Source organism: Rattus rattus, chromosome 6 (assembly GCF_011064425.1).
Source record: "Rattus rattus isolate New Zealand chromosome 6, Rrattus_CSIRO_v1, whole genome shotgun sequence".
NCBI lineage: Eukaryota > Metazoa > Chordata > Mammalia > Rodentia > Muridae > Rattus > Rattus rattus.
In genome coordinates this window covers 43,372,922-43,393,762 of record NC_046159.1, presented here as the reverse complement: position 1 = coordinate 43,393,762, position 20,841 = coordinate 43,372,922, and the positions used below count along the sequence as shown (strand labels likewise).

Below are 20,841 nucleotides of genomic sequence, written 5' to 3'. Positions count from 1 at the left end.
GATCTAATGATTTTTGAATTTCCTCTAATCTGTAGTTATGTCTCCCTTTTCATTTCTGATTTTGTTAATTTGGACACACTCTCTGTGTCCTCTTTCAATGAGATCCAACCAATGCTTCTAATAAGTATTTTAGCCAGTTGTACCGAATGAAGAAGCATAGTAAATACTACAAGAGCATTTTATATGACATTTAATCACCCACATACACAAACAAAATTACTCTCCATATAAATCTACTTCTAAGCCTAGGATCAAAAATGTATTATAAGTGATTTTTTACATAACCGAATCATTTAAATGAAGTACTCATATGTGAAATTAAATTGGTACTTTAAACCACATTATTTTTCTTTCAAGTTTCCCTTAATTAAAAACTAAAATGGAAATAACTAATTTCTAATTTAAAAAACCAGAAACTCTTCCACAAATCTTTCCTAGGCAACAAAATTATGTAAGTAAAAAGCTATTTTGTGTCAAGGAGCTGTGAAAGTATTCATTTAGAAAGAGAGGATTTACTACACTGGGTCTTCTCTATAAAAAAGTATATATTTTTCAGAATTAAATATAGCCACATCTCTCTCTTTTCATGGAAGATGGGACAGAATCTTTTTTTTTTTTTTTTTTGTTCTTTTTTTCCGGAGCTGGGGACCGAACCCAGGGCCTTGCGCTTCCTAGGCAAGCGCTCTACCACTGAGCTAAATCCCCAACCCGATGGGACAGAATCTTATGGAGTAAAGTATTCTGCCTGAGGAGCCATGAACGAAGAGTTTCTGGCCACAGAGTTTTTGTTTCTTTTGTAGTAAATTGTAGAATATGGCAGAAGCTTAAGAAAACCCAAAAGACTATTTGCAATGTATTAGCTATTTATTTTGCATATGACCATTTACATTTCCTATATGTGTATAATTCTAAAATGTTGACATTCCATGTCTTGGGATAGTGGAAGATTTCTATATAAAATTAAACTAATAAAATGACAAATCTGCTTCTGACTCAAAGGAGCCTAGGTAAGATCTCTAATGTTTCCCAGTTACTCTTACACTCTTTGAAATAGCCACGGCTATCTTTAGGTCGATATATCAACCAGTACAGCAACCGAACTTTGATTTCTGTCTTAGCCTTTGAAATCTATGGAGCAGAATGGACCAGGACTGGAGTACAGAGTGAGCTGGAAGCCCCAGGGAGCCCCTGAAGAGTGGGAAGAGGAAACAGTTACAAACCACACACTACGTGTGATGACACCTACCGTCTATGCTCCGTACGATGTCCAAGTTCAAGCCATTAATCAACTAGGCTCTGGGCCTGAGCCCCAGCCAGTGACACTCTATTCGGGGGAAGACTGTAAGTGATTCTTCCTTAAATCCTTAACACACCAAGAACATTTTCGAGTTAGTAATTTGTCTCAACATTTTTGAGTACATACCTGTGAGAACAAAAAATAAATACATGCATTCCTGGCAGTTAGGGTTGATCTTTGTCATAATAGAATGTTAAAGAAGTACTTTGGACAGGGACGTAGCTTGCTGATAGTGTGTTGGCCCAACAAGTGCAAAGCTCTGTGTTGAGGCAGTAGCATATCAAGATGATGGATGTGATGGTGAATGCCTATAAATCCACTACTTAGAAGATAGGGGCTGGAGAATCAGAAGGTTAAGGTCATCCTTGTTTCCATCCTTTGGGCTACATGAAAAAAATAGGTCTCAAAAAATAGTTGTAAAAGCAAAGGAAAAAAAGACCATAACAACAAACTAAGTGCTTTTAAAGTTTCTCCTTTATCAAAGAACCTGTTAAAGTTCTTTGTATTTGGAAAATCAAAGACCTGGAACCATCATCACAAGACTCAGGGAAGGAACATAATCATCCTGGAGTTTTCCAGGTTTTGTTAGATTTTCGTTTCTTGTCGAGGACTTCTTAGCAGCAGGCTGCTACAGTTCCCAGGTCATCATTTGCATGCCTGGAGACTTCCTAATACAGAGAAGATGCACACTCAGATTCGAACATGAAATTCTAACCATATGCACAATTTTGAAGGAGCTGACAGGTTATATTATTAAGAACTAAAAGCATAATTGCTACAAGTATACTTCCAAGAAATAAAGGACAGCACTGGGCACTTTGCACATCAGGACACATTCTTATTTTCTTCTTGCATCTAGATTCATGTTTTGAATAAAGATGAAAAAGTCAAGAATGACAGATAATCTCTCATTCTACCAGTCTGCAAATTATTGTACTCAAATAAAAGAACACAAAGAGCATCATTTATGGGCAATTTGTCTAGATGTCTTCCTTTTAGCAATCGCAGTGCTGTAGAACCAAGTGGCAATACTGATCGCATCAGGATATGAGTTGATCCTGGTAAAGTTCCTCAAAGTAGCCATGAAAGAGTAGAGGCCATGAAGGAGTGATGCCTACTGGCTTGCCCTCTTAGCTTGCTCAGCCTGCATTTTTGTACAACCTAGGACCACCAACGCAGGGGAGGTAGTACCCACAGTGGGTGAGGCCCTCTAAGCTCAGTCAATGAATCAAGAAATTGCCCCCACAGACTTGCCAAAAGACAATGCAATGAAAGCATTTTTCTCAGTCTGAAGTTCCCTTTACCCTGGTGACCCTGAACCATGTTAAGTTGACTAAACAAATACATACTTAACTCAAAATCTGACCAGAACAATTGTTGTTAATATTAACCTAATTCTGAAAGTATTCTGTATGTTACTGAAGCTAATTTCTTTTATTATTTAAAGACCATTCTGGTGGACATGGCTTTATATTTTGATTTGCTTTTGTCCTTATTCCTGCCACCATATCTCAATAGGATTCAGTAACTCCTGTGAGCCGAGAAAGTTCCCCAGAACATGAAACTGCTGATATTATTTGAAACCAACAGCACAAACATGATTTTCCGAGGACAAATGTTCCAAAGATCACTTTGGGAAAGATATTATTCCAGGCTTGCATGCAGGTCATTGAATGATAATCAATCTTAAATGCTTTACAGATCCTAGTACGGCTCCTGTGATCCATCGTGTGGATGTTATGAACAGTACATTAGTTAAAGTTACCTGGTCATCAATTCCTAAGGAAACAGTACACGGACTACTAAGAGGATACCAGGTTGGTACCAGGTCGATTTTTTAAATTTTTTTTTGTTTTAATTCCTAATTGATACTATTGAATTTGTTACTTGCCTGAAATTTTAAACTGATTTCAAGAGGTCAAATGAGTATCTAGTTGTTGTGTTAAAGGGTTTGCCTTTTATTGCAGATAAATTGGTGGAAAACAAAAAGCCTGTTGGATGGAAGGACACATCCCAAAGAAGTGAACATTCTAAGGTTTTCAGGACAGCGAAATTCTGGAATGGTTCCTTCCCTAGAGCCCTTTAGTGAATTTCACTTAACAGTCTTAGCCTATAATTCCAAAGGAGCTGGTCCAGAGAGTGAGCCATATATATTTCAAACACCAGAAGGAGGTAAGAGAATAAATATGGAAGCTGCCATTTCTGCAAATTACTTAATAACTATGTTAAGGAGTCCCTTATAATGTATGATAGTTAATGTACAGCTCATAGGAGCTCACATCTGAGTTTCTTAAGTTTAAAATCTCATGGGGGATTTTGTTTCTTTTTTTAGGATTTATTAGCTCATACGTGTCTATATATTGTCTTGTGTTTTCTAGTACCTGAACAACCAAGTTTTCTCAAGGTCATCAAAGTTGATAAAGACACAGCCACCTTATCCTGGGGCCTTCCTAAGAAACTAAATGGAAATTTAACTGGTTATCTCTTACAATATCAGATAAGTAAGTACAGATTTGAACGGGAATTAACCTACCAACGACTCAATTTTTATTTGAATAATTAACTTGTTCCCTAATGAGCACTTTTCCTATAGGCACAAGGATCAGTAAAGTGCCTTACAGATAAACTGAAGTTTCTGTGCATGTCAATAATAAATTCCTATCTTATTGGAAGTTGGTTATGTACACCCATCTTCTTATAACATGTATCTGTTTTCAAACAAGAATGATACATGTGACTTAGGCCAATGGGGACTACATGTTTCTCATGATATTAAGTATTCACAGTTTATATTTACAAAAGGTCTATGGACTCCTGTATTTTTTGTTGCTGTTGTTTCTGTTATTATTATTCTTTAATCTTTTTTTCACAGTCCAGTTGCCATCTCTTTCCCTGACCACCCTTTGACTGCTCCTTATCCCATTCCCCCTCCCCCTTCTCCATCTCCAAGAGGACATGTCCACCCCAGCCTCCTCCCCCAGACCTCCCCACTCCCTGAGACCAGAAGTCTCGAGGGATAAGTGTTTCTTCTCTTGCTGAGGCCAGACCAGCCAGTCCTCTGCTGTATATGTCAGTGGCCACATAACAGCTGGTGCATGCTGCCTGGTTGGTGGCTCAGTGTCCTAGGGATCTTGAGTCCAGGCTAGTTAAGACTGCCCATCCTCCCATGGCTTTACTCTCCTCCTCAGCTTCTTCCAGCCCTTTTCCAATTCAACCACAGGGGCCCCCAGCTTCTGTCCATTGGTTGTGTGTATCTGCATCTGTCTCTTTTCAGCTGCTTGTTGGGCCTCTTGGGGAGCAGCCATGCCAAGTTCCTGTCTGTAAGCACACCCCACCATTAGTAACAGTGTCAGGCCTCAGAGCCTCCTCCCGTCCCCTTCTCCCTTTCCCCTAAGCTGGATCCCAATTTGGGCTGGTCACTGAATCTCCCCTCCTTCAGTCTTCTCTCCATCTCGATGTCTGCAGTTCTTTCAGACAGGAACAATTCTGGGTCTGATTATAGGATGGTAACCCCATTCCTCTATTTAATGCCCTGTTCTTCCACTGGAGACAGACTCTACAGGTCCCCTCTCCCCACTGTAGGGCGTTTTATCTAAGGACCCTCCCTTTGAGTCCTGAGAGTCTCTCACCTCCCAGGTCTCTGCTACATTCTAGAGGGTCCCCCCACCTCCTACCTCCTAGGTTGCCTGTTTCCATTCTTTCTTCTGGCCCTCACTCCTGCCACCCCCACTCCAATACCTGATCATGTTCCCCTTTCCCTCTCCCTGTCCTCTCCCCCACCCAGGTCTCTCCCTTCCTCTGCAACCCCCCGCCCCCTGTGACTGCTTTCTTATCTCTCCCAAGTGGGATTGAGGCAACCTCACTTGGGCCCTTCTGCTTGTTAACCTTCTTGAGTTTTGTGGATTGTATCCTGGGTATTTTCTACCTTTTTTGGCTAATATCCACTTATTAGTGAGTACATACCATGCATGTCCTTTTGAGTCTGTTACCTCACTCAGGATGATATTTTCTAATTTCATCTGTTTACCTGCAAAACTGCTGACATCCTTGTTCTTAACAGCCGAGTAGTATTCCATTGTGTAAGTGAACCCCATTTTCTGTATCCATTCTTCTATGGTGGGACTACTATTTTGTAAATAAAACAGTGGATACTGGGGAAAGTGTATTTAGCATCCATCTGTAAGCAGTGTTGAGAATTATGGAGCATGCCAGAGGGCAGAGTTAGTAAATAATGTAGTGGAGATTCAATGTACATGTAGCTCTATAGTAAGACTGACTTTTCCATGGTGGGCAAATGATTCCAATCTCAAGCAGAATTATATTTATCTGTGAAGAACCCTTATTGGTAGCTTGCTAGTCAGACAGATCATGTTGATAGACTCAGGTACCTCTCCCATGCATACTTCTCTACCATTAGATGGAAAATGGCTGAACAAATGTAGAGCACTTTTAGTCATCATATCTGTTAATAGTCTTCCAGTATAAGCATCATTTCAAAATGAAAAGTAAAGCTTCAGTCGTAGCTCAACAATAAGACTTTATGGTTATGAATTGGTAAGTAGCCTACACACTGGGACTACAACCATTCAGTCCCGCAGTCTCTCCTGCTCACAAAAGCCAACCCCAGCATGGCCCTGGTATTATTCTGAGGCCTCTTGAGCTGCCATGTCTGGCTCACATACGAGCTTTAGGTTCCTCTGATCCCTGCTGAGCACAGCATTACCTGTTTATGGAAATACAAATAAAATCCAAGAGAAGTAGTGTCTCAATGTTTTTTGCTGTGTGTTTGCTTTGTGGTAAGTGCTTTCTCCATGTTGTTGCATTCAACCTTGGAAGTACATTCTATAGTGTATTTCGGTTCTGTGTTATGGATGAAGGAATTGACACACATAGAATACTTCAGTCATACAACATTAAGTTCTGGGTTAGGATGCAAACACAACTCAGACTATATCTAGATTCTGAGTTCATTAACCACAGTTCTTCCAAAACCCAACTTTTAAAACTGTGGACAGAACTGAAATAATTTAGGGGTTTTAATTTTTCATTTGGTTTAATGAAGTTGTATCTTTTCTTTGAAATTCTATTAATTTGGACACTTGTTTGATTGGTCTATAAGGTTTCAATGTGATTTAAAATTAATTCTCACAACAGAGAAGTAGTTGAAATATTAATACTTACAATAATTACTGTACTTCTTAAAAATCACTAAAATAAAATTATTTATTTCTCTATTAATACTAAATGTTGGATGTATTTTATGTAGTATGTTTGTTTTGCTCTTCTCCATTCTATTTAATTGATGTTTATATATATCAGAGTGGTATATACTTTCCATGGATCTTGTATTGATTTTACTAATTCTTTCTATTGACTTTGTAGGGTTTAATGGTGATAAAGTAACCAACACATTTCTATCTTTACAATGTTTAGATTACCCCTTGGTTTCTTGATGTAATTGCATTATACAGAATAAGGAAGTATTTTAGGTAAATTGCAGATATGCTTTTGAGGAGTGTAAAGAGGCTTTTTGTTAGATGTTTTCTTGACATTATCATCTTCAAACTTTAGGCATGTCCCTTTATTATTTAGCCTTTTCTGTTTTGCATTTAACATAATCTTCAGAGCACTGCAGATTAGTTAAAACTCATAATTCATTAATCAGTTCAGTAACTGATTGGTTCTTTATATATGAGAGATGTCCTGTCTTTCAGTGAGTTAAGTGAAAGTCTTGGTTTTATGATGGCAAAATATGATGCACATTCAGTAAATTCCCCTACTTTAAATTTTAATGTGTTATTATTTTTCTGATATGTTTAATATAAAATTTAGTTCATCTTACATATTATCTTCTCTCATCCCCCTTCCTTTTTCTTTGAAATCCCCTTCTTCCAACAAATCCCATTCCTGTTTCCATGCTGTTGTTGTTTTAATGTGTATGATCCACTGTGTTCAGTTAGCATTGCTTACATGAGTAGAAGGTTATTACAAAGAATGAACAACACTTCTTTAATTTTTTTTTCCTTCTGTCACTGATGATTGTCAATATCCACTCAAGCCAAAGTGGGAATTAATTATTCATTTTACCTATTCTGAAATATAGAGAAGCACACTCCTGAACATAGTTCCAGGGAGTTCATGAGTCCACTGTCCATGTTATGTCTAAAAGACACAATATCAGAGCAGCCTTCCCCAACCTCTGGCACTGAGAGAGTTAGTGGTTCATCCACAAAATTCACTGACCCTTTTTGGGGAGAGAATGTCATTTAGATGTTCCATTTAAACTGATCTATCCAGTCACTTAGTCACTGCATTTTAACCCGTTCACAGTTCTGTATTAACAACTTTCTATGGAAAAAGAGACATCTCTGATGAGAGCTGAGAATTGCATTAATCTATGTGTGCAAAGATAAATATTTAGAAGACAGTTCGATAGCATGCTCAATTAGCAAAATAACAGTAGTACATTCTTCCCAAGAGCCTATGACCTTCTCACAATGGAGTCTTGGCCAGGTTTACAATAAAAGGCTGTAGTGTAGACCTCAATTTTCTTTAAAAAAAAAAGTTGATTATTCCAATAATAGTCTTAGCATTATTGCAACAATGGGTATATATCACCAGGTAGAACCTTATTATTGTTTGCATGGTTCACAACTTGATACGAATGCTGAGAAAGTTTCTCCTCAAGTATAGTACTTTCAGGAACTATGAAACCTGATTATCAGAGAGAAATCTTCTGAGTCACTTCCAGCTTGATTTTTTCCCCATGGCTCATCATCAAAGTTGTTGGTGTCTTCAGTAGTAGAATCTACAACAATTCCTGGTAGGCATATAAGAGAACTAATAAGAGCCTATATCGGTGCTGGGATCACACAGTATTTTTCATTTTCATTTTCTGCTAAGCTACCCATATGTAGTTCTTTACTCTCTGATGGGGCTTTGCAGTAACAGCACATCACAGCGTCTAGTCAGTCAAACAATAATGAAAGTCAGTGACCAAGATTCCATAGCATATTGCATTGCTAAGTTATATTCAGGAGACTGGGAATATTAAATGTGCTTTTTATAGATGACGCCTCCAACACACTAAGGATGAGGAATAATTTTGTCCCCAATCCACGAGCATCAATGCTCACCTGAAGCCACATTTTAAATGAGACACGCTAGAAAACATAAAACAACCATTGTGCTTTATTATTTATTATCTCAAACAATAAAAATAGAATGAATTTATATCAAAGATCCAGAAAACGGTCACTGATGGAAAAACGTCTAATATACATCACAAGCTGTTAAGGTTGCTGACTCCATTTTCACATGGTGATTCAAAGTCAAATGGCTAGAGTTTAAAGTCCTAGTTAAACAGTCTCATTCTCGAAAAGGTTTTACCATTGCTGGCATCTAGTATTCTCTTAGACGACAGAGTGATAATAATTATATGTACCTAGAAAGAGTTGATAGTGATGAATAACAATAGCAACTTTTTTCAGTAAATAGGAACAAAAATACGAGACAATGTGACTTCAATTGTGAAGAACCTTGACTCACTAATGTCATGCTTATTTCTTCAGTAAATGACACCTACGAGCTTGGAGAGTTAAATGAAATCAACGTTACGACTCCATCTAAATCCAGTTGGCATCTCTCTAACCTCAACGCAACAACAAAGTACAAATTCTACTTGAAGGCATGCACCTCGAGAGGCTGTGGGAAGCCGATCAGTGAGGAAGGTGCCACACTAGGAGAGGGGAGTAAGTACATGAGCCTTCTGCATGGTGTGCCTTCACTCAGTCACACTGGAGTGCAGGAACCACGCCTCTGTAGATTAGAAATGCTGGGCCCAGGTCTATCTGACTCTCTGCACCACTGAAACAAACACAGAATTTACTGATCTTGTTTGCCAAGTTCACATTCATGGGTTTCTGAATTACTGAATTATAGCTCAGTGTTAAAAAAGGTCAGGGACATCTCCTTAAGGAAAATAAGTGGACAAGGCTTATAAAGTTTCTCACAGAGTTAGAAGCATAGTTATCTTCGGAGAATATTTTTATCTAAAATTTTTTATCTTTTACCTTGATATATATTTTACAATAAAGGAGCTAATATATACCATTTCTATGACTTGACTCATAGTACATGAATTCATTTGTCAAGTTTAATTTTACTGTGTGGTGATTCAAGCTAAGTAACAATTGAAAATGACTTACCAGTCTGTGATCTCATATGTAGTATAGCTACAATTAAATTATACCTTTCTATCTTTTTCCCTATATTGTAACAATATACCTTGCAAAATTATTTCTCCAATGACAATTTTAGGATTTTTCTTAGTGGTCAATAATATCCACAGTGCATCAAGATTGAAATAGGGGATTAAGCAGTAAAGCAAAATGTGTTCAATAACTGATATTGGCATAAAGTTAAGGAAGTAAGACACGTCTGAGATTTGAGTTGTCAGGTGTAGGAGGATTTGAGAGAAGAAAGAGGAGAGTATATGGAAGAGAATAATAAAGGGAACAAAAATCATATATTCACAATTGTACGTGGCAAATATAATTCTGTTCTGAGTTGTTTTCAGAACTGTAGATTGGGAATACAATTAAACCTATGGGAGATATACCAGGAATAGGGGAGACCTGAAGAAGAAAATCAAATTGTGCATCATTTATTAATGAAACATTGTGATTTACTCAAATGTGTGAATCACTATGATCATTGTATTTCTGAGAGGAATGGTTAAACTCTCAATTTACTGCCAGCTTCTCCCCGTTATTGTCCCAGTCCTATTTATAGAATTTTGGGTCTGTGTTTTCTCCTCTAACCTTAAAGTTACTATGTAGGAGGAGTTTTCAAGTTTCTCCCAAACCCATGAGTGGAGCATAAATCAAACACCAAATGAAATTAAGTGCTTACTAAGGTAGTGAAAATGTTAGGCTTCAAGATGATGACAATGGTCTAGTCACTAAGGAAGATTACTTCTCAAGGGTGCAAAACTCGCATCAAATGTTCAATTCACAGTATGGCTAAGAAGAGTGGTGGTCTAAATACTCAACTTCCATCTCGTTCATACAAGATGTCAAGACATAGAGATGGTAGCTCTTTCTGATAGAAGCAAAAATTTATCAGGAGAAATGTTAGCCCCAATCTTCACAATTTGGAGCATGAAAAAGATGTCCACAGAATGCCTTAGCTATCTCTGCATTCTACTATATACATTGGCAAAACAAGGCTTGGTTGCATTCATGCTTAAATATTTTTGGAGAGTGTTGTAACTCTTGGTGGGAAGTTTCATAACTGATGCCACAACTTTGTTGCATACTGAAGTTAGAAATAAGATGCTTCAGTGTATAAAGGCATATTTCTCCACTATCCTAGTTTGGTTGTTAAAAAATGTGCCATACTAAGGTGTTTGTGTTCTTTTCCAGGGATCTGAATTTTCAATATTCCAGCAACTGCCCTTTCCCCTTGTTGATACTGATTTCTCTTCTGTAGCTATACATTGTCATGTTGTAAATTATAATTGCTTCCCCACTACATATCAACATAATCTTTGAATATTATACAGTTTTACAGAGGAGATATATCTCAGCTGCACCAAGAATGCTAATAATCATAACTTTTAAAATTAGAATCTATTGCTATAACTATTTCGTCTCCTTCCTTTGATTAGGGAGCACAGATTGTGGAATTGAAAGTTTGTGCTTTACTACTTACACATTATCTGGTTATCACTCTAGTTTGAAGGTGGTTCCCTAATTAAAGAGGGATGGATGGAGTTAGAATATGCTTTTGTATCATTTCTGGCTTGAGGGTATCACATGTGTTTCTGTTTTTCAAAAGCTTGCATCAAGTGACATACTAATATTTCTGGGTTCTAAAGTAAGAATTAACTCCATTCTGTAATGGTAATTCATTCTAAGGGCTTTGCTCCTCTGTGTAACTGGCTTTATTTCTTCTGTCCCACCCTTTTAAATGAAATCCATTGTTGTTCAGTAGTCATGTACCTAGGTTTCATTCTGTGATAAAAAATTGTGACAGAGTATTGTGTTCTATGCCCACTTCACACAGAATTTCATCATCTATCATCCATTATATTCTTACTAGGCGTCTTACTTCATTTCGTGTGTAAATTGTTAACATTTACCAAATTACATTTTTTATGTTGAGTTGATTCATGGAGAAATTATGCATTCAGTGCCCATATTTACAAATTTAATTGCAGGATCAGAAATTAATGTATATTAATTAAGCTGAACTCATTTTTATATGTTACTCTGGGGTTCAGTGATTAAGTTTTTGACATATAATTGATAATTTCTCTTGAAAAATTGTCCATTTTTATACATGTTTCGAATCTCAGTGAAGCCATTCCATTTAAATGTACCTATAAACCTGCACTTAAATCTAGCTGAAGATTCTAATTTAAAGTACTTTATATTTAGATACATTGTGATGCCATCTTACCAGAACAAAAGCAGACCAAGGCCACAATGTGTTTATATATTTAATGAAAACATAGATAAAATCATGATGTTATTTGTAGTCATAAGTCAAAGAGGCTGCATTTAACTTTTCACTAGCTGTAAAAAATTCAAACAATACAAAATTTTATTGAAAGCTTTTTGTTTTGAGTCTGTGTTTGGTATTGAGCCATTCACATGACTAGGCAGATTTATAGTACCATTTTGTCAGTTAATGTTCATGAGCTGACATCGTTGCGTTCATTCATTCTCAACATTTTAAGAGAAAACTCTTGAAATGTTATTTTTTGGATCCATTGATAATTCAAGAGCTATTTAAAATAGAAAATGCCAAAATGATTTTTTCTTCATCTCAAAAAATAATACATATATATTTTTTTACATTTCTCTCCTGCTTTTCAGTGATTGAGATTCACATGATTTAACTGTGTACCTTTCTTAGGTAAAGGTATCAGGAAGATAACAGAAGGAGTAAATGTTACCCAAAAGAGTCACCCTGTAGAGGTACTTGTGCCGGGAGCGGAACATATTGTTCACCTAATGACCAAGAATTGGGGTGATAACGATAGCATTTTTCAAGATGTTATTGAGACAAGAGGGCGAGGTGAGAAATGAAATTGTATGGGCAGTAGTCTTAGGCAATTCACCATGTCCTATGGTTTAATTTTACATATATATGATATTAAAGATAAAATATAAAGGTCATAATTTCAGTTTTTCATTGGCATACATAGTCTTTCAAGATAACTAAAGAGAAATTGTGTCACAATGATCCCATGTTTGCCTTAATGGTTATTTATGTCTGAGTAGTCAACTGAAAACATTTCCTTCTAATTAACACCTCTTAGTAACAGAAACTAAAAGAGAGACTGAAGCAAACCAAAGCTTACAGAGGCGCCATGGTAATCTGCTTACAACCCTGGCAGCTTGTGCTGTAACTTGCTTGCCACTGCTTCTGCATTTAACTCAACTATACTTTCTGATTCTCATCTTCAAAGCTAAATACAACTAGACAAAGCCTCTTCCTTAGGGAGGAATGCCTTCTTAGTGCGTCCCAACAAAATGCCCTTCAGATTCCTTTATTTCCCATGGGCTCAAAGAGATTATTTATTATTGATAAATGATAGCTGATTGTATCTAGTGTAAATATAATATCATGGACTGATTCTAAAGGTCAACATTGTGCCTTCTCTCTGTACAATAGAGTATGCTGGCTTATATGATGATATCTCCACTCAAGGCTGGTTTATTGGACTGATGTGTGCAATTGCTCTTCTCACACTGATATTGTTAACTGTTTGCTTTGTGAAGAGGAACAGAGGTGGAAAGTATTCAGGTAACACTAAAACTTAATGTAAATTTCAACTTTGAGTCTCATATACTGGGAATCATTCTTTGGAAGTTTTTATAAAAGTTTCACAGATAAAACTTTATAGTACGTTATATATAAAATATACTAAAGAGAAATATTTTAATTATCCAACCAAAGGAAATATGCATAATCTATAATGGTAAATTTCTGTCATTATTTATTTGAAAGAATGCTTTGCTATTAAAGCTGGATGGCCTAAAACTCACTAGGTAGAATAGTGTGGTTTAGAACTCACAGACTCATCTGTGCCTCTGCCTCCCAAGTGCTGAGGTTAAAGGTCTGCACTACTATCCCTGGCCACTTTTAGAATGTCAAAGAGACTATAGGGGTTCAGTGGTTTAGAGTGCACATTTTAGGTCTTGGGTTTGGTTTCCAGAAACCATACTTTGCAGTTCACAATAGCCTGTAACTCCAGCTTCAGGGCAGGGGGTAGGGGTGTGGATCTGATGACTCTGGTCTCCTCAGGTACCTACCTGCACTCCCACAAACACACGCACATACAAATAAATCAAATGAAATAAATCTTAGATATAAAATAGTTAAAATAGGTTCTTAAATATCATGATTCTTATAAACTTATGTTTTCTGTTCATAAACATATCAAATATCCAGAAAGTATATTACTGAGTCACATATGGGTTTTAATGCCTTAAGAAGGTGGTCATTTATATGAAGTACTCCTCTTCTGCTACGCCTCTATACATGGCTCTGGTGTTCTGTGCTGTTACATTTTGATAGAACTGTCTTCAATACCCAGCTTTGTTATAGTTCACACTGGCTGGGGTGCATTTCCTGTTATTGTACAGGGAAACCTGAACTGAATGTACTATCTGTTGGATTGATGGTACATTAAATAAAAAGAAAATAATCCCAGTTGTTGTTGTTTATCTTTTATCTTAATTACGTTCAACTTGTTTCTACGAAGAGAATTATTTAACTCCTGCATCTTTCATTTTACAGTATTAAAATTTAGGAACTGTCCATGATTGGCTAAAGTTTCACCAAACAAGTATTTACTGAGAATCTATCATATACATAAAACAATGAAGAATATGACTTAAATATTCTATAAAACATAACATAAAATAACACAATTTTACACTTCAATTTTCCTCTGAAATCTGAACTTGTATTAATTATGTTCACATTGAGTATAATGGATATCTTGCTCATTCATTAGAATCTTTGAAGAGATACAATAGTCCTCATTGTTTCTCCTTAAAAAATAACTATTTATGAAGTATGAACCTATACAGGGTCTGAAGCCCTCCCTCTGTTCATGCCTTTTCAAACAAAGCAAACAACTTTTCATATTGAAGAACAGCTAAGAAAAAGCAGTGGTCAAAAGCATCTTGAAGGGGATTTTTTTTGCTGGAGGTTTTAAAGATCAGAGAATCAAGAACCTGTCTTATGTCCCAGTGTTTCAATTAAATTTATAATCCTGTCTCCACCTCCCCAGAGATAGTTTTATAGCTGGTTGTCAAGTTTGCCTTTTTCATGTGAGTAGTTGAGTATAGCATTAGATTTTTTTAGAAGTCATGCCGACATGTCTTTACAATGTCTTTGGATGGTGTTAGACTCTTTTAAACTTTTGTTTCAGTAAAAGAAAAGGAGGATTTACACCCAGATCCAGAAGTTCAGTCAGCAAAAGATGAAACTTTTGGTGAATACAGGTAAGTATCACTTTATATGTTGTGCTCAATTGGAACATTTTCAGCACATTTGTCAAGTTGAGAAAGTGCTTTGTTCAGACTTGAAGTAGAGGAACTATACCATAGTGACTTTATAAAAGATACTTTACCAAAATATCTTCCCTCTCAAACCCCACTCCTACCTGCCTTTCTCCCTTCTCTCCCTCTGATCCTCTGCCCCTCCCTTCCTCCCTTCTCCTTTTATCCTTCCTTCCTTCCACTGTCTGTTTTTCTTTCTTTCTTTCTTTCTTTCTTTCTTTCTTTCTTTCTTCCTTTCTTCCTTTCTTCCTTTCTTTCTTTCCTTTTTTCTTTTCTGTCTACTGTTATCTATTTTTGTAAGAACTAAATTATTAGGTACAGGACTGAGGTGTGGATCACACTCTGGATAGCAGTGGGCATCAAGATTCCTTGGTCGAAGCTCAGTAAAAAGCACATATGTTATGTTCCGGTAAGCTAGAGAGCAGGGACATCCTAAATCCACTCCTAGAATTGCTATTATGGACCTGATTACTTTACATTTGCATGCACAGATACAGATTATAATTCTGCCATTTCACATTTATAAAGGTAGAGAGGTTCCAAACCTGTAAATGAGTTTTAAAAGTAAATATTTATCTCTATCTCCAGATAGCTCATAAATAAGAGACTGAGACTACTAGATTTATTTAATCAGTTTCAGTACAATTACTAGACGAATTACCCCTAATGTATGTTTTTATATGCTACCCTGGCTACTTCCCAGCTGTGATTCCAAATACTTGCTGTTTCAATCTCACTGGGGTTGTTTCTGCTCCATCAGTCTCTCCTCAGGGACATTTCCCTTGGCTATGTGCTCATGGTCCATCTGTCTAATAGAGACTTCCCATTTTCTGTATCTTCTCTCCCTCCTTCTTCCTCTCCCACTCTTCCTCTCATGTTCCCTATCTGCAATCCCCAGCCCAGTAACTGGAGACCCACCTTCATCTATTCTCCCCAGTAATTGGATGTAGCCACTTTATTTAACCAATATCTGTAAATTGGGGAGCAAAGCTTACACAACAGAGGCTGGTGTATGTGAGATTTAGCTCATCTGGGGCAACCAGATCCTGAGGTTCTGAATTTAGCCTTTGTAAACGCAGCACCAGGTAAAACCCTAACACAAGCCCAATTCTATATCTGAAACTTGACTTAAAAAAATCAAAATAAAAATCCTCAGACATGTTCAAATAGCATTGATTAATCAATTAGAATTCAAGACCTAAAAAGTGAATGGCTATTCCTGCTGGGCTGGAGTAGCTAATATAGATCTGAACATCACACTTTGGTTTGCTCTATGCTTATCACTTCTCTTTATTCTGGTTAGATGCCTTCTTTTATGCCTTTATATTTTTCAAAATGTAAATCAGAGAAAAAGTTGGGGTTGTTTTAAGGAAGAAAAGAAAGAAAAGAGAGGGTAGAAGTGCCGGGAGCCAACCCAGGCATTAGTCTTCTTTCTTGTGTTGGTTCTTCTTGAGGAGGCGGAGGGGGAAAAGTGTCAGAGGAGGGTAAGACTCTGTCTTATGAGATACAGGGGTAAGACTTAGTCTTACGAGATATTTAGGGTTTCTGTATAATAATAAGTTTACTTATCTAAGTCTGTTACTATGTTACTGTAGCTGATTTACTTATCTATATTTAAGTCACTATGCTCTGCTACTGTAACTGACCTGCCTTCTGTGTTCCTCTGAGGCCAGAAACTGCAGTTTCTAGCATCTAGAGCCCCATTATAAAGCAGCAGGAGATAAAGTAGAGGATTAATTGCTAGAACCTTTCCCTTTTGTCCCTATGCCTCTTGCTTGTCAGGCTAGGGGGAAGTTCGGAGCAATAAACTTCTATTGAACCAAGAGAAGTGAATAGCATTTGCAGAAGGAAAAGCTTCTACATAGCCAAATATGCATAAACATATATAATTTCACACACAGATTAAATAACTGTGCATTTATACATTTCCGCTCATAATCAGCTGGGGCCAGCTTACATACATTATCACAATTACATTCACACACACACACACATGCATACATTCTCACAATTACATACTTACACACACATCATACTTACATATGCATATGGAGCAAAAGACCAAGCACCAGTGCAGAAAGAACTCACCCATTCTGGATGAAAGATGAACTCCAATCTTTATCTCATAGAGAAAGAGAAAGCTTCTACCCTTTTGATGCTAAGTGAATTAAACCCGAGTTTGTAAGAGAAAAGGCTTGTTCCTTTTAATAAGACTAAGCCTGCGTTGCTATTGAGAAATGGCCTGTTCTGTACCATGGTAAGGAAAACCTGCCTCCTCCTTGTGCTCTCTCCAGCCTATTCTTTCTTCCTCTTTTCCTCTGCATTCTGCACATTGCTTTCTTATGTTGCCTATAGTCTCTAAGTTATTCCTCTGTGCATGTCTTCTCAGCCCAGATCTTTTTTTTAGAGCATATTTATATATACATATATATATATATATATTTTATTAACTTGAGTATTTCTTATATACATTTGAATGTTATTCCCTTTCCGGTTTCCAGGCAAACATCCCCTCCCCCTCCCTTCCTTATGGGTGTTCCCCTCCCCACCCTCCCCCATTGCCGCCCTCCCCCCCAACAGTCTAGTTCACTGGGGTTCAGTCTTAGCAGGACCCAGGGCTTCCCTTCCACTGGTGCTCTTACTAGGATATTCATTGCTACCTATGAGGTCAGAGTCCAGGGTCAGTCCATGTATAGTCTTTGGGTAGTGGCTTAGTCCCTGGAAGCTCTGGTTGCTTGGCATTGTTGTACATATGGGGTCTGAGCCCCTTCAAGCTTTTCCAGTACCAGTCTGCAATCCCACCAACAATGGAGGAGTGTTCCTCTTTCTCCACATCCTCGCCAGCATTTGCTGTCACCTGAGTTTTTGATCTTAGCCATTCTCACTAGTGTGAGGTGAAGTCTCAGGGTTGTTTTGATTTGCATTTCCCTTATGACTAAAGATGTTGAACATTTCTTTAGGTGTTTCTCAGCCATTCGGCATTCCTCAGCTGTGAATTCTTTGTTTAGCTCTGAACCCCATTTTTTAATAGGGTTATTTGTTTCCCTGCGGTCTAACTTCTTGAGTTCTTTGTATATTTTGGATATAAGGCTTCTATCTGTTGTAGGATTGGTAAAGATCTTTTCCCAATTTGTTGGTTGCCAATTACTCAGCTATCAAAAACAACGACTTTATGAAATTCGTAGGCAGCCCAGATCTTTTTAGCTCAGTTTTCCTTACCTCATTTCTCCTCAGCTTAAACCTGACTCCAGCTCAGTCCCTCTCCAGCTCCTTCCCAGCTCTGTCCTTCTGTGATCTTCTCTTTGTCTTCAGCACTTAAACATCTTTCAGAATACATAATCACATGTTACAAAGTTCATTACAAGTTCATATGAAAGATCAAATCATAAATTGAAATAGAAGTTTACAACAGAGAATGTTTGCATGCATATCCATCAGGAATAATTATCTGGCTAACCATCCATTACCTGTCACAGCTCCACAGGTTCACTGAAGGTTTAAAACCATAACTAAGTTACTAGTGAAGTTTTGTAAAGATAAACCCAGTCAATATTTTATCCTCTGTCCTGGCACCTATAATAAATCGTTTGTTCCCTTTTTATGACCTTTGGTTAATTGTTTTACAACCACTTGGAATGTGCTCTGAGTAGCAGAAAGTCTGGTTACTCTCTAAGAGCAATTAACTGGTGACACCTGGGAGACTGGCAGAGTTCTCACTGCATTATGAATTATCAGAGAAAGACTTAATAGCAGTCCCACTATAAAAGAGCTTAATAATCACGTTATAATTTTAGGAATTCTTATAGGATCATAATAAGACTTAAGAAGTCATCTATTTTTCTATATAGCATCACTGTAAGACAGTACTTCTTTGTAGGTCTGTATAGATCTGCTCCAAAGGGGTCTGCTGTTACTTGATGATTGTTATATGTGTTTAATAATAACACGAAAACCGTTTTAATAGCAGGAATCTTTCCTAAAATGAATCCCTTACAGCCTTGCTTAATAAGGGCGAACCAGTCACAAATTACATAATAATCCAAGGCTGGCCATCTCAGGATGATCACCTGCTAGTTATTAGCTTCTCCTGTTATGCCTCCCGACATAGAAGAGAGAGAAGGAAGGGAAGAAAACAGGAAAAGGAAAAGAAAAGAGACATTAGCTTGGGAAGTTGTAAATTATGTTCATACTGATTAGAATTTGCTTCCTGGTTATTTCTGAAAACCTAGAATAATAATTAGATATTATCTTAAAGCCCTATATGAAATAATCCAGGTATGGTCCTCTGGCTTATGAGCTTCAGGAGACAGGCTTTTGTTTAGAGCTGCGGTTTCACCTGGAGGTCTGGCTGAGCGTGGATATGCTTCCTTCTCTGAATGTTGACAGCGTTGCTTCCCTCAGACCTATGGATTAAGATCTTCAGATTTTGGCAAGCTAGAGTCATCCTCAGTTTCAATCCACATGGACCTGTCTCTGGGGCACTTCATAATACTTAGCTTCAGGCAGAGTAGAAACACCAGAGCAAGTAGCCAAGTTGCAAGCCATAGTATATTGATAACTCAATCTTAGAACTTATATCTCACTGTTCTAGCATATTCTCTTGATTAAGCTGTGACGAATCAGTACACATTTAAGGGGAAAGCATTACACAATGGCCCATATCCCATTTGCCAGTCTTATAAGGAGAAACAAAACAAAACTATGAATCTAGTTGTGTATAGACTTATTTGTCTATACTCTACAGTTCCTTTGAAAGGATAGATCACACTGTATCTTCATACCCCATAGGAATGCTTCATTTCCAGAAGTGGGAAAAAAAGCAATAAAGTGTTCCTCAGTGACTCGGAATGAAGAAAATGGGTTGTGGTTTTTTAAATACTTCTTTGTGGATGTGTCATTCAGCTGTATGTCTCTGTCATTTGTGTTAATATGAATAACCTGAAAAGTATAGAACCTATTAGACCTTGTGAAGTCTTGTTTTGTTTTCTAGTGACAGTGATGAAAAGCCTCTCAAGGGAAGCCTTCGGTCCCTGAATAGAAACATGCAGCCCACAGAGAGTGCTGACAGTTTAGTGCAATATGGAGAAGGAGATCAGTCCATATTCAACGAAGATGGATCATTTATCGGCGCCTACACAGGAGCTAAGGAGAAAGGATCTGTTGAAAGCAATGGAAGTTCAACGGCCACCTTCCCACTCCGAGCATAAGCACAGCACATCCATGCACCAAGGCTGGCTCACCCGGACCTCTCCAGTCTCTTAAGGGGAGCAAGGCCTTTTCCACAGGAGTGAAAATGTGTGTCCAGAGGTTGATATTCTGCAATTTTGCTCAGAAAAATAGCACTGCCTTCAAAAAGAAAAAGAAAAAAGAATCAAATGCCAAGTACTTCAACCCTGTGTTTCATTTTGGGTTTTGATTTCAGGTGCTCAAAATGCAGAACACGAAAAAAAAAAATCCTGTATTTAGATCCACTTTGACTGAATCCAAAGTTCTCATTTCTGATATTCCACATCTGCCTGGTTCTCATGTTCAGTGTGTGTGCATTGATGTTGCTAACTGTGTGGGTTTCTCTCTGGATGCACAATTATACTCAGTTTTGAAGAACTGTTTTAGTGATGTCGATTCACTACAGGTTAAAAGATTGTAAGCAAGCAAAAGTTGGTTATTTAAAATGTAAAAAGGAACATGAATGTCTTATTAAACATTCCATGGAATCTATACAGTCTAAAGTTATTATTTAAAATTTTAGTAGCAAAAGTCTTAGAGAATCATACCACTCATATTTATTGAGCTCCTATTTGGCCAGAGACTGCTATCTTTACACAGAGTTATAATGTTTTCAATTTCTGGATAATTGTTTTAATTTTTTGTCAGTCATGACAACTCTACCCATCTTCCTTCCTTCCTTCCTTCCTTCCTTTCTTTTTTTCTTTCTTTTTTTCTTTTCTTTCTTTCTTTCTT

General features: G+C 37.3%; 1 protein-coding gene across 3 annotated transcripts in view; it reads left to right on the top strand.

The window, feature by feature from the left end:
• Chl1 (cell adhesion molecule L1 like) overlaps positions 1–20,600 on the top strand; it is a 337,349-nt gene extending 316,749 nt beyond the window's left edge. For 2 of the 3 annotated variants that reach the window (XM_032906007.1, XM_032906006.1), the window contains 9 exons: positions 1,119–1,341; positions 2,999–3,114; positions 3,265–3,469; positions 3,676–3,798; positions 8,869–9,048; positions 12,221–12,382; positions 12,983–13,114; positions 14,751–14,823; positions 19,871–20,600. In XM_032906007.1, coding sequence (XP_032761898.1) covers positions 1,119–1,341; positions 2,999–3,114; positions 3,265–3,469; positions 3,676–3,798; positions 8,869–9,048; positions 12,221–12,382; positions 12,983–13,114; positions 14,751–14,823; positions 19,871–20,087 — 1,431 coding nt within the window. In that variant the 3' untranslated portion in view covers positions 20,088–20,600. The remainder of the gene's footprint in view (positions 1–1,118; positions 1,342–2,998; positions 3,115–3,264; positions 3,470–3,675; positions 3,799–8,868; positions 9,049–12,220; positions 12,383–12,982; positions 13,115–14,750; positions 14,824–19,870) is intronic. The other variant, XM_032906008.1, reaches the window with a different exon arrangement.
• Positions 20,601–20,841: the final 241 nt, after the last annotated feature.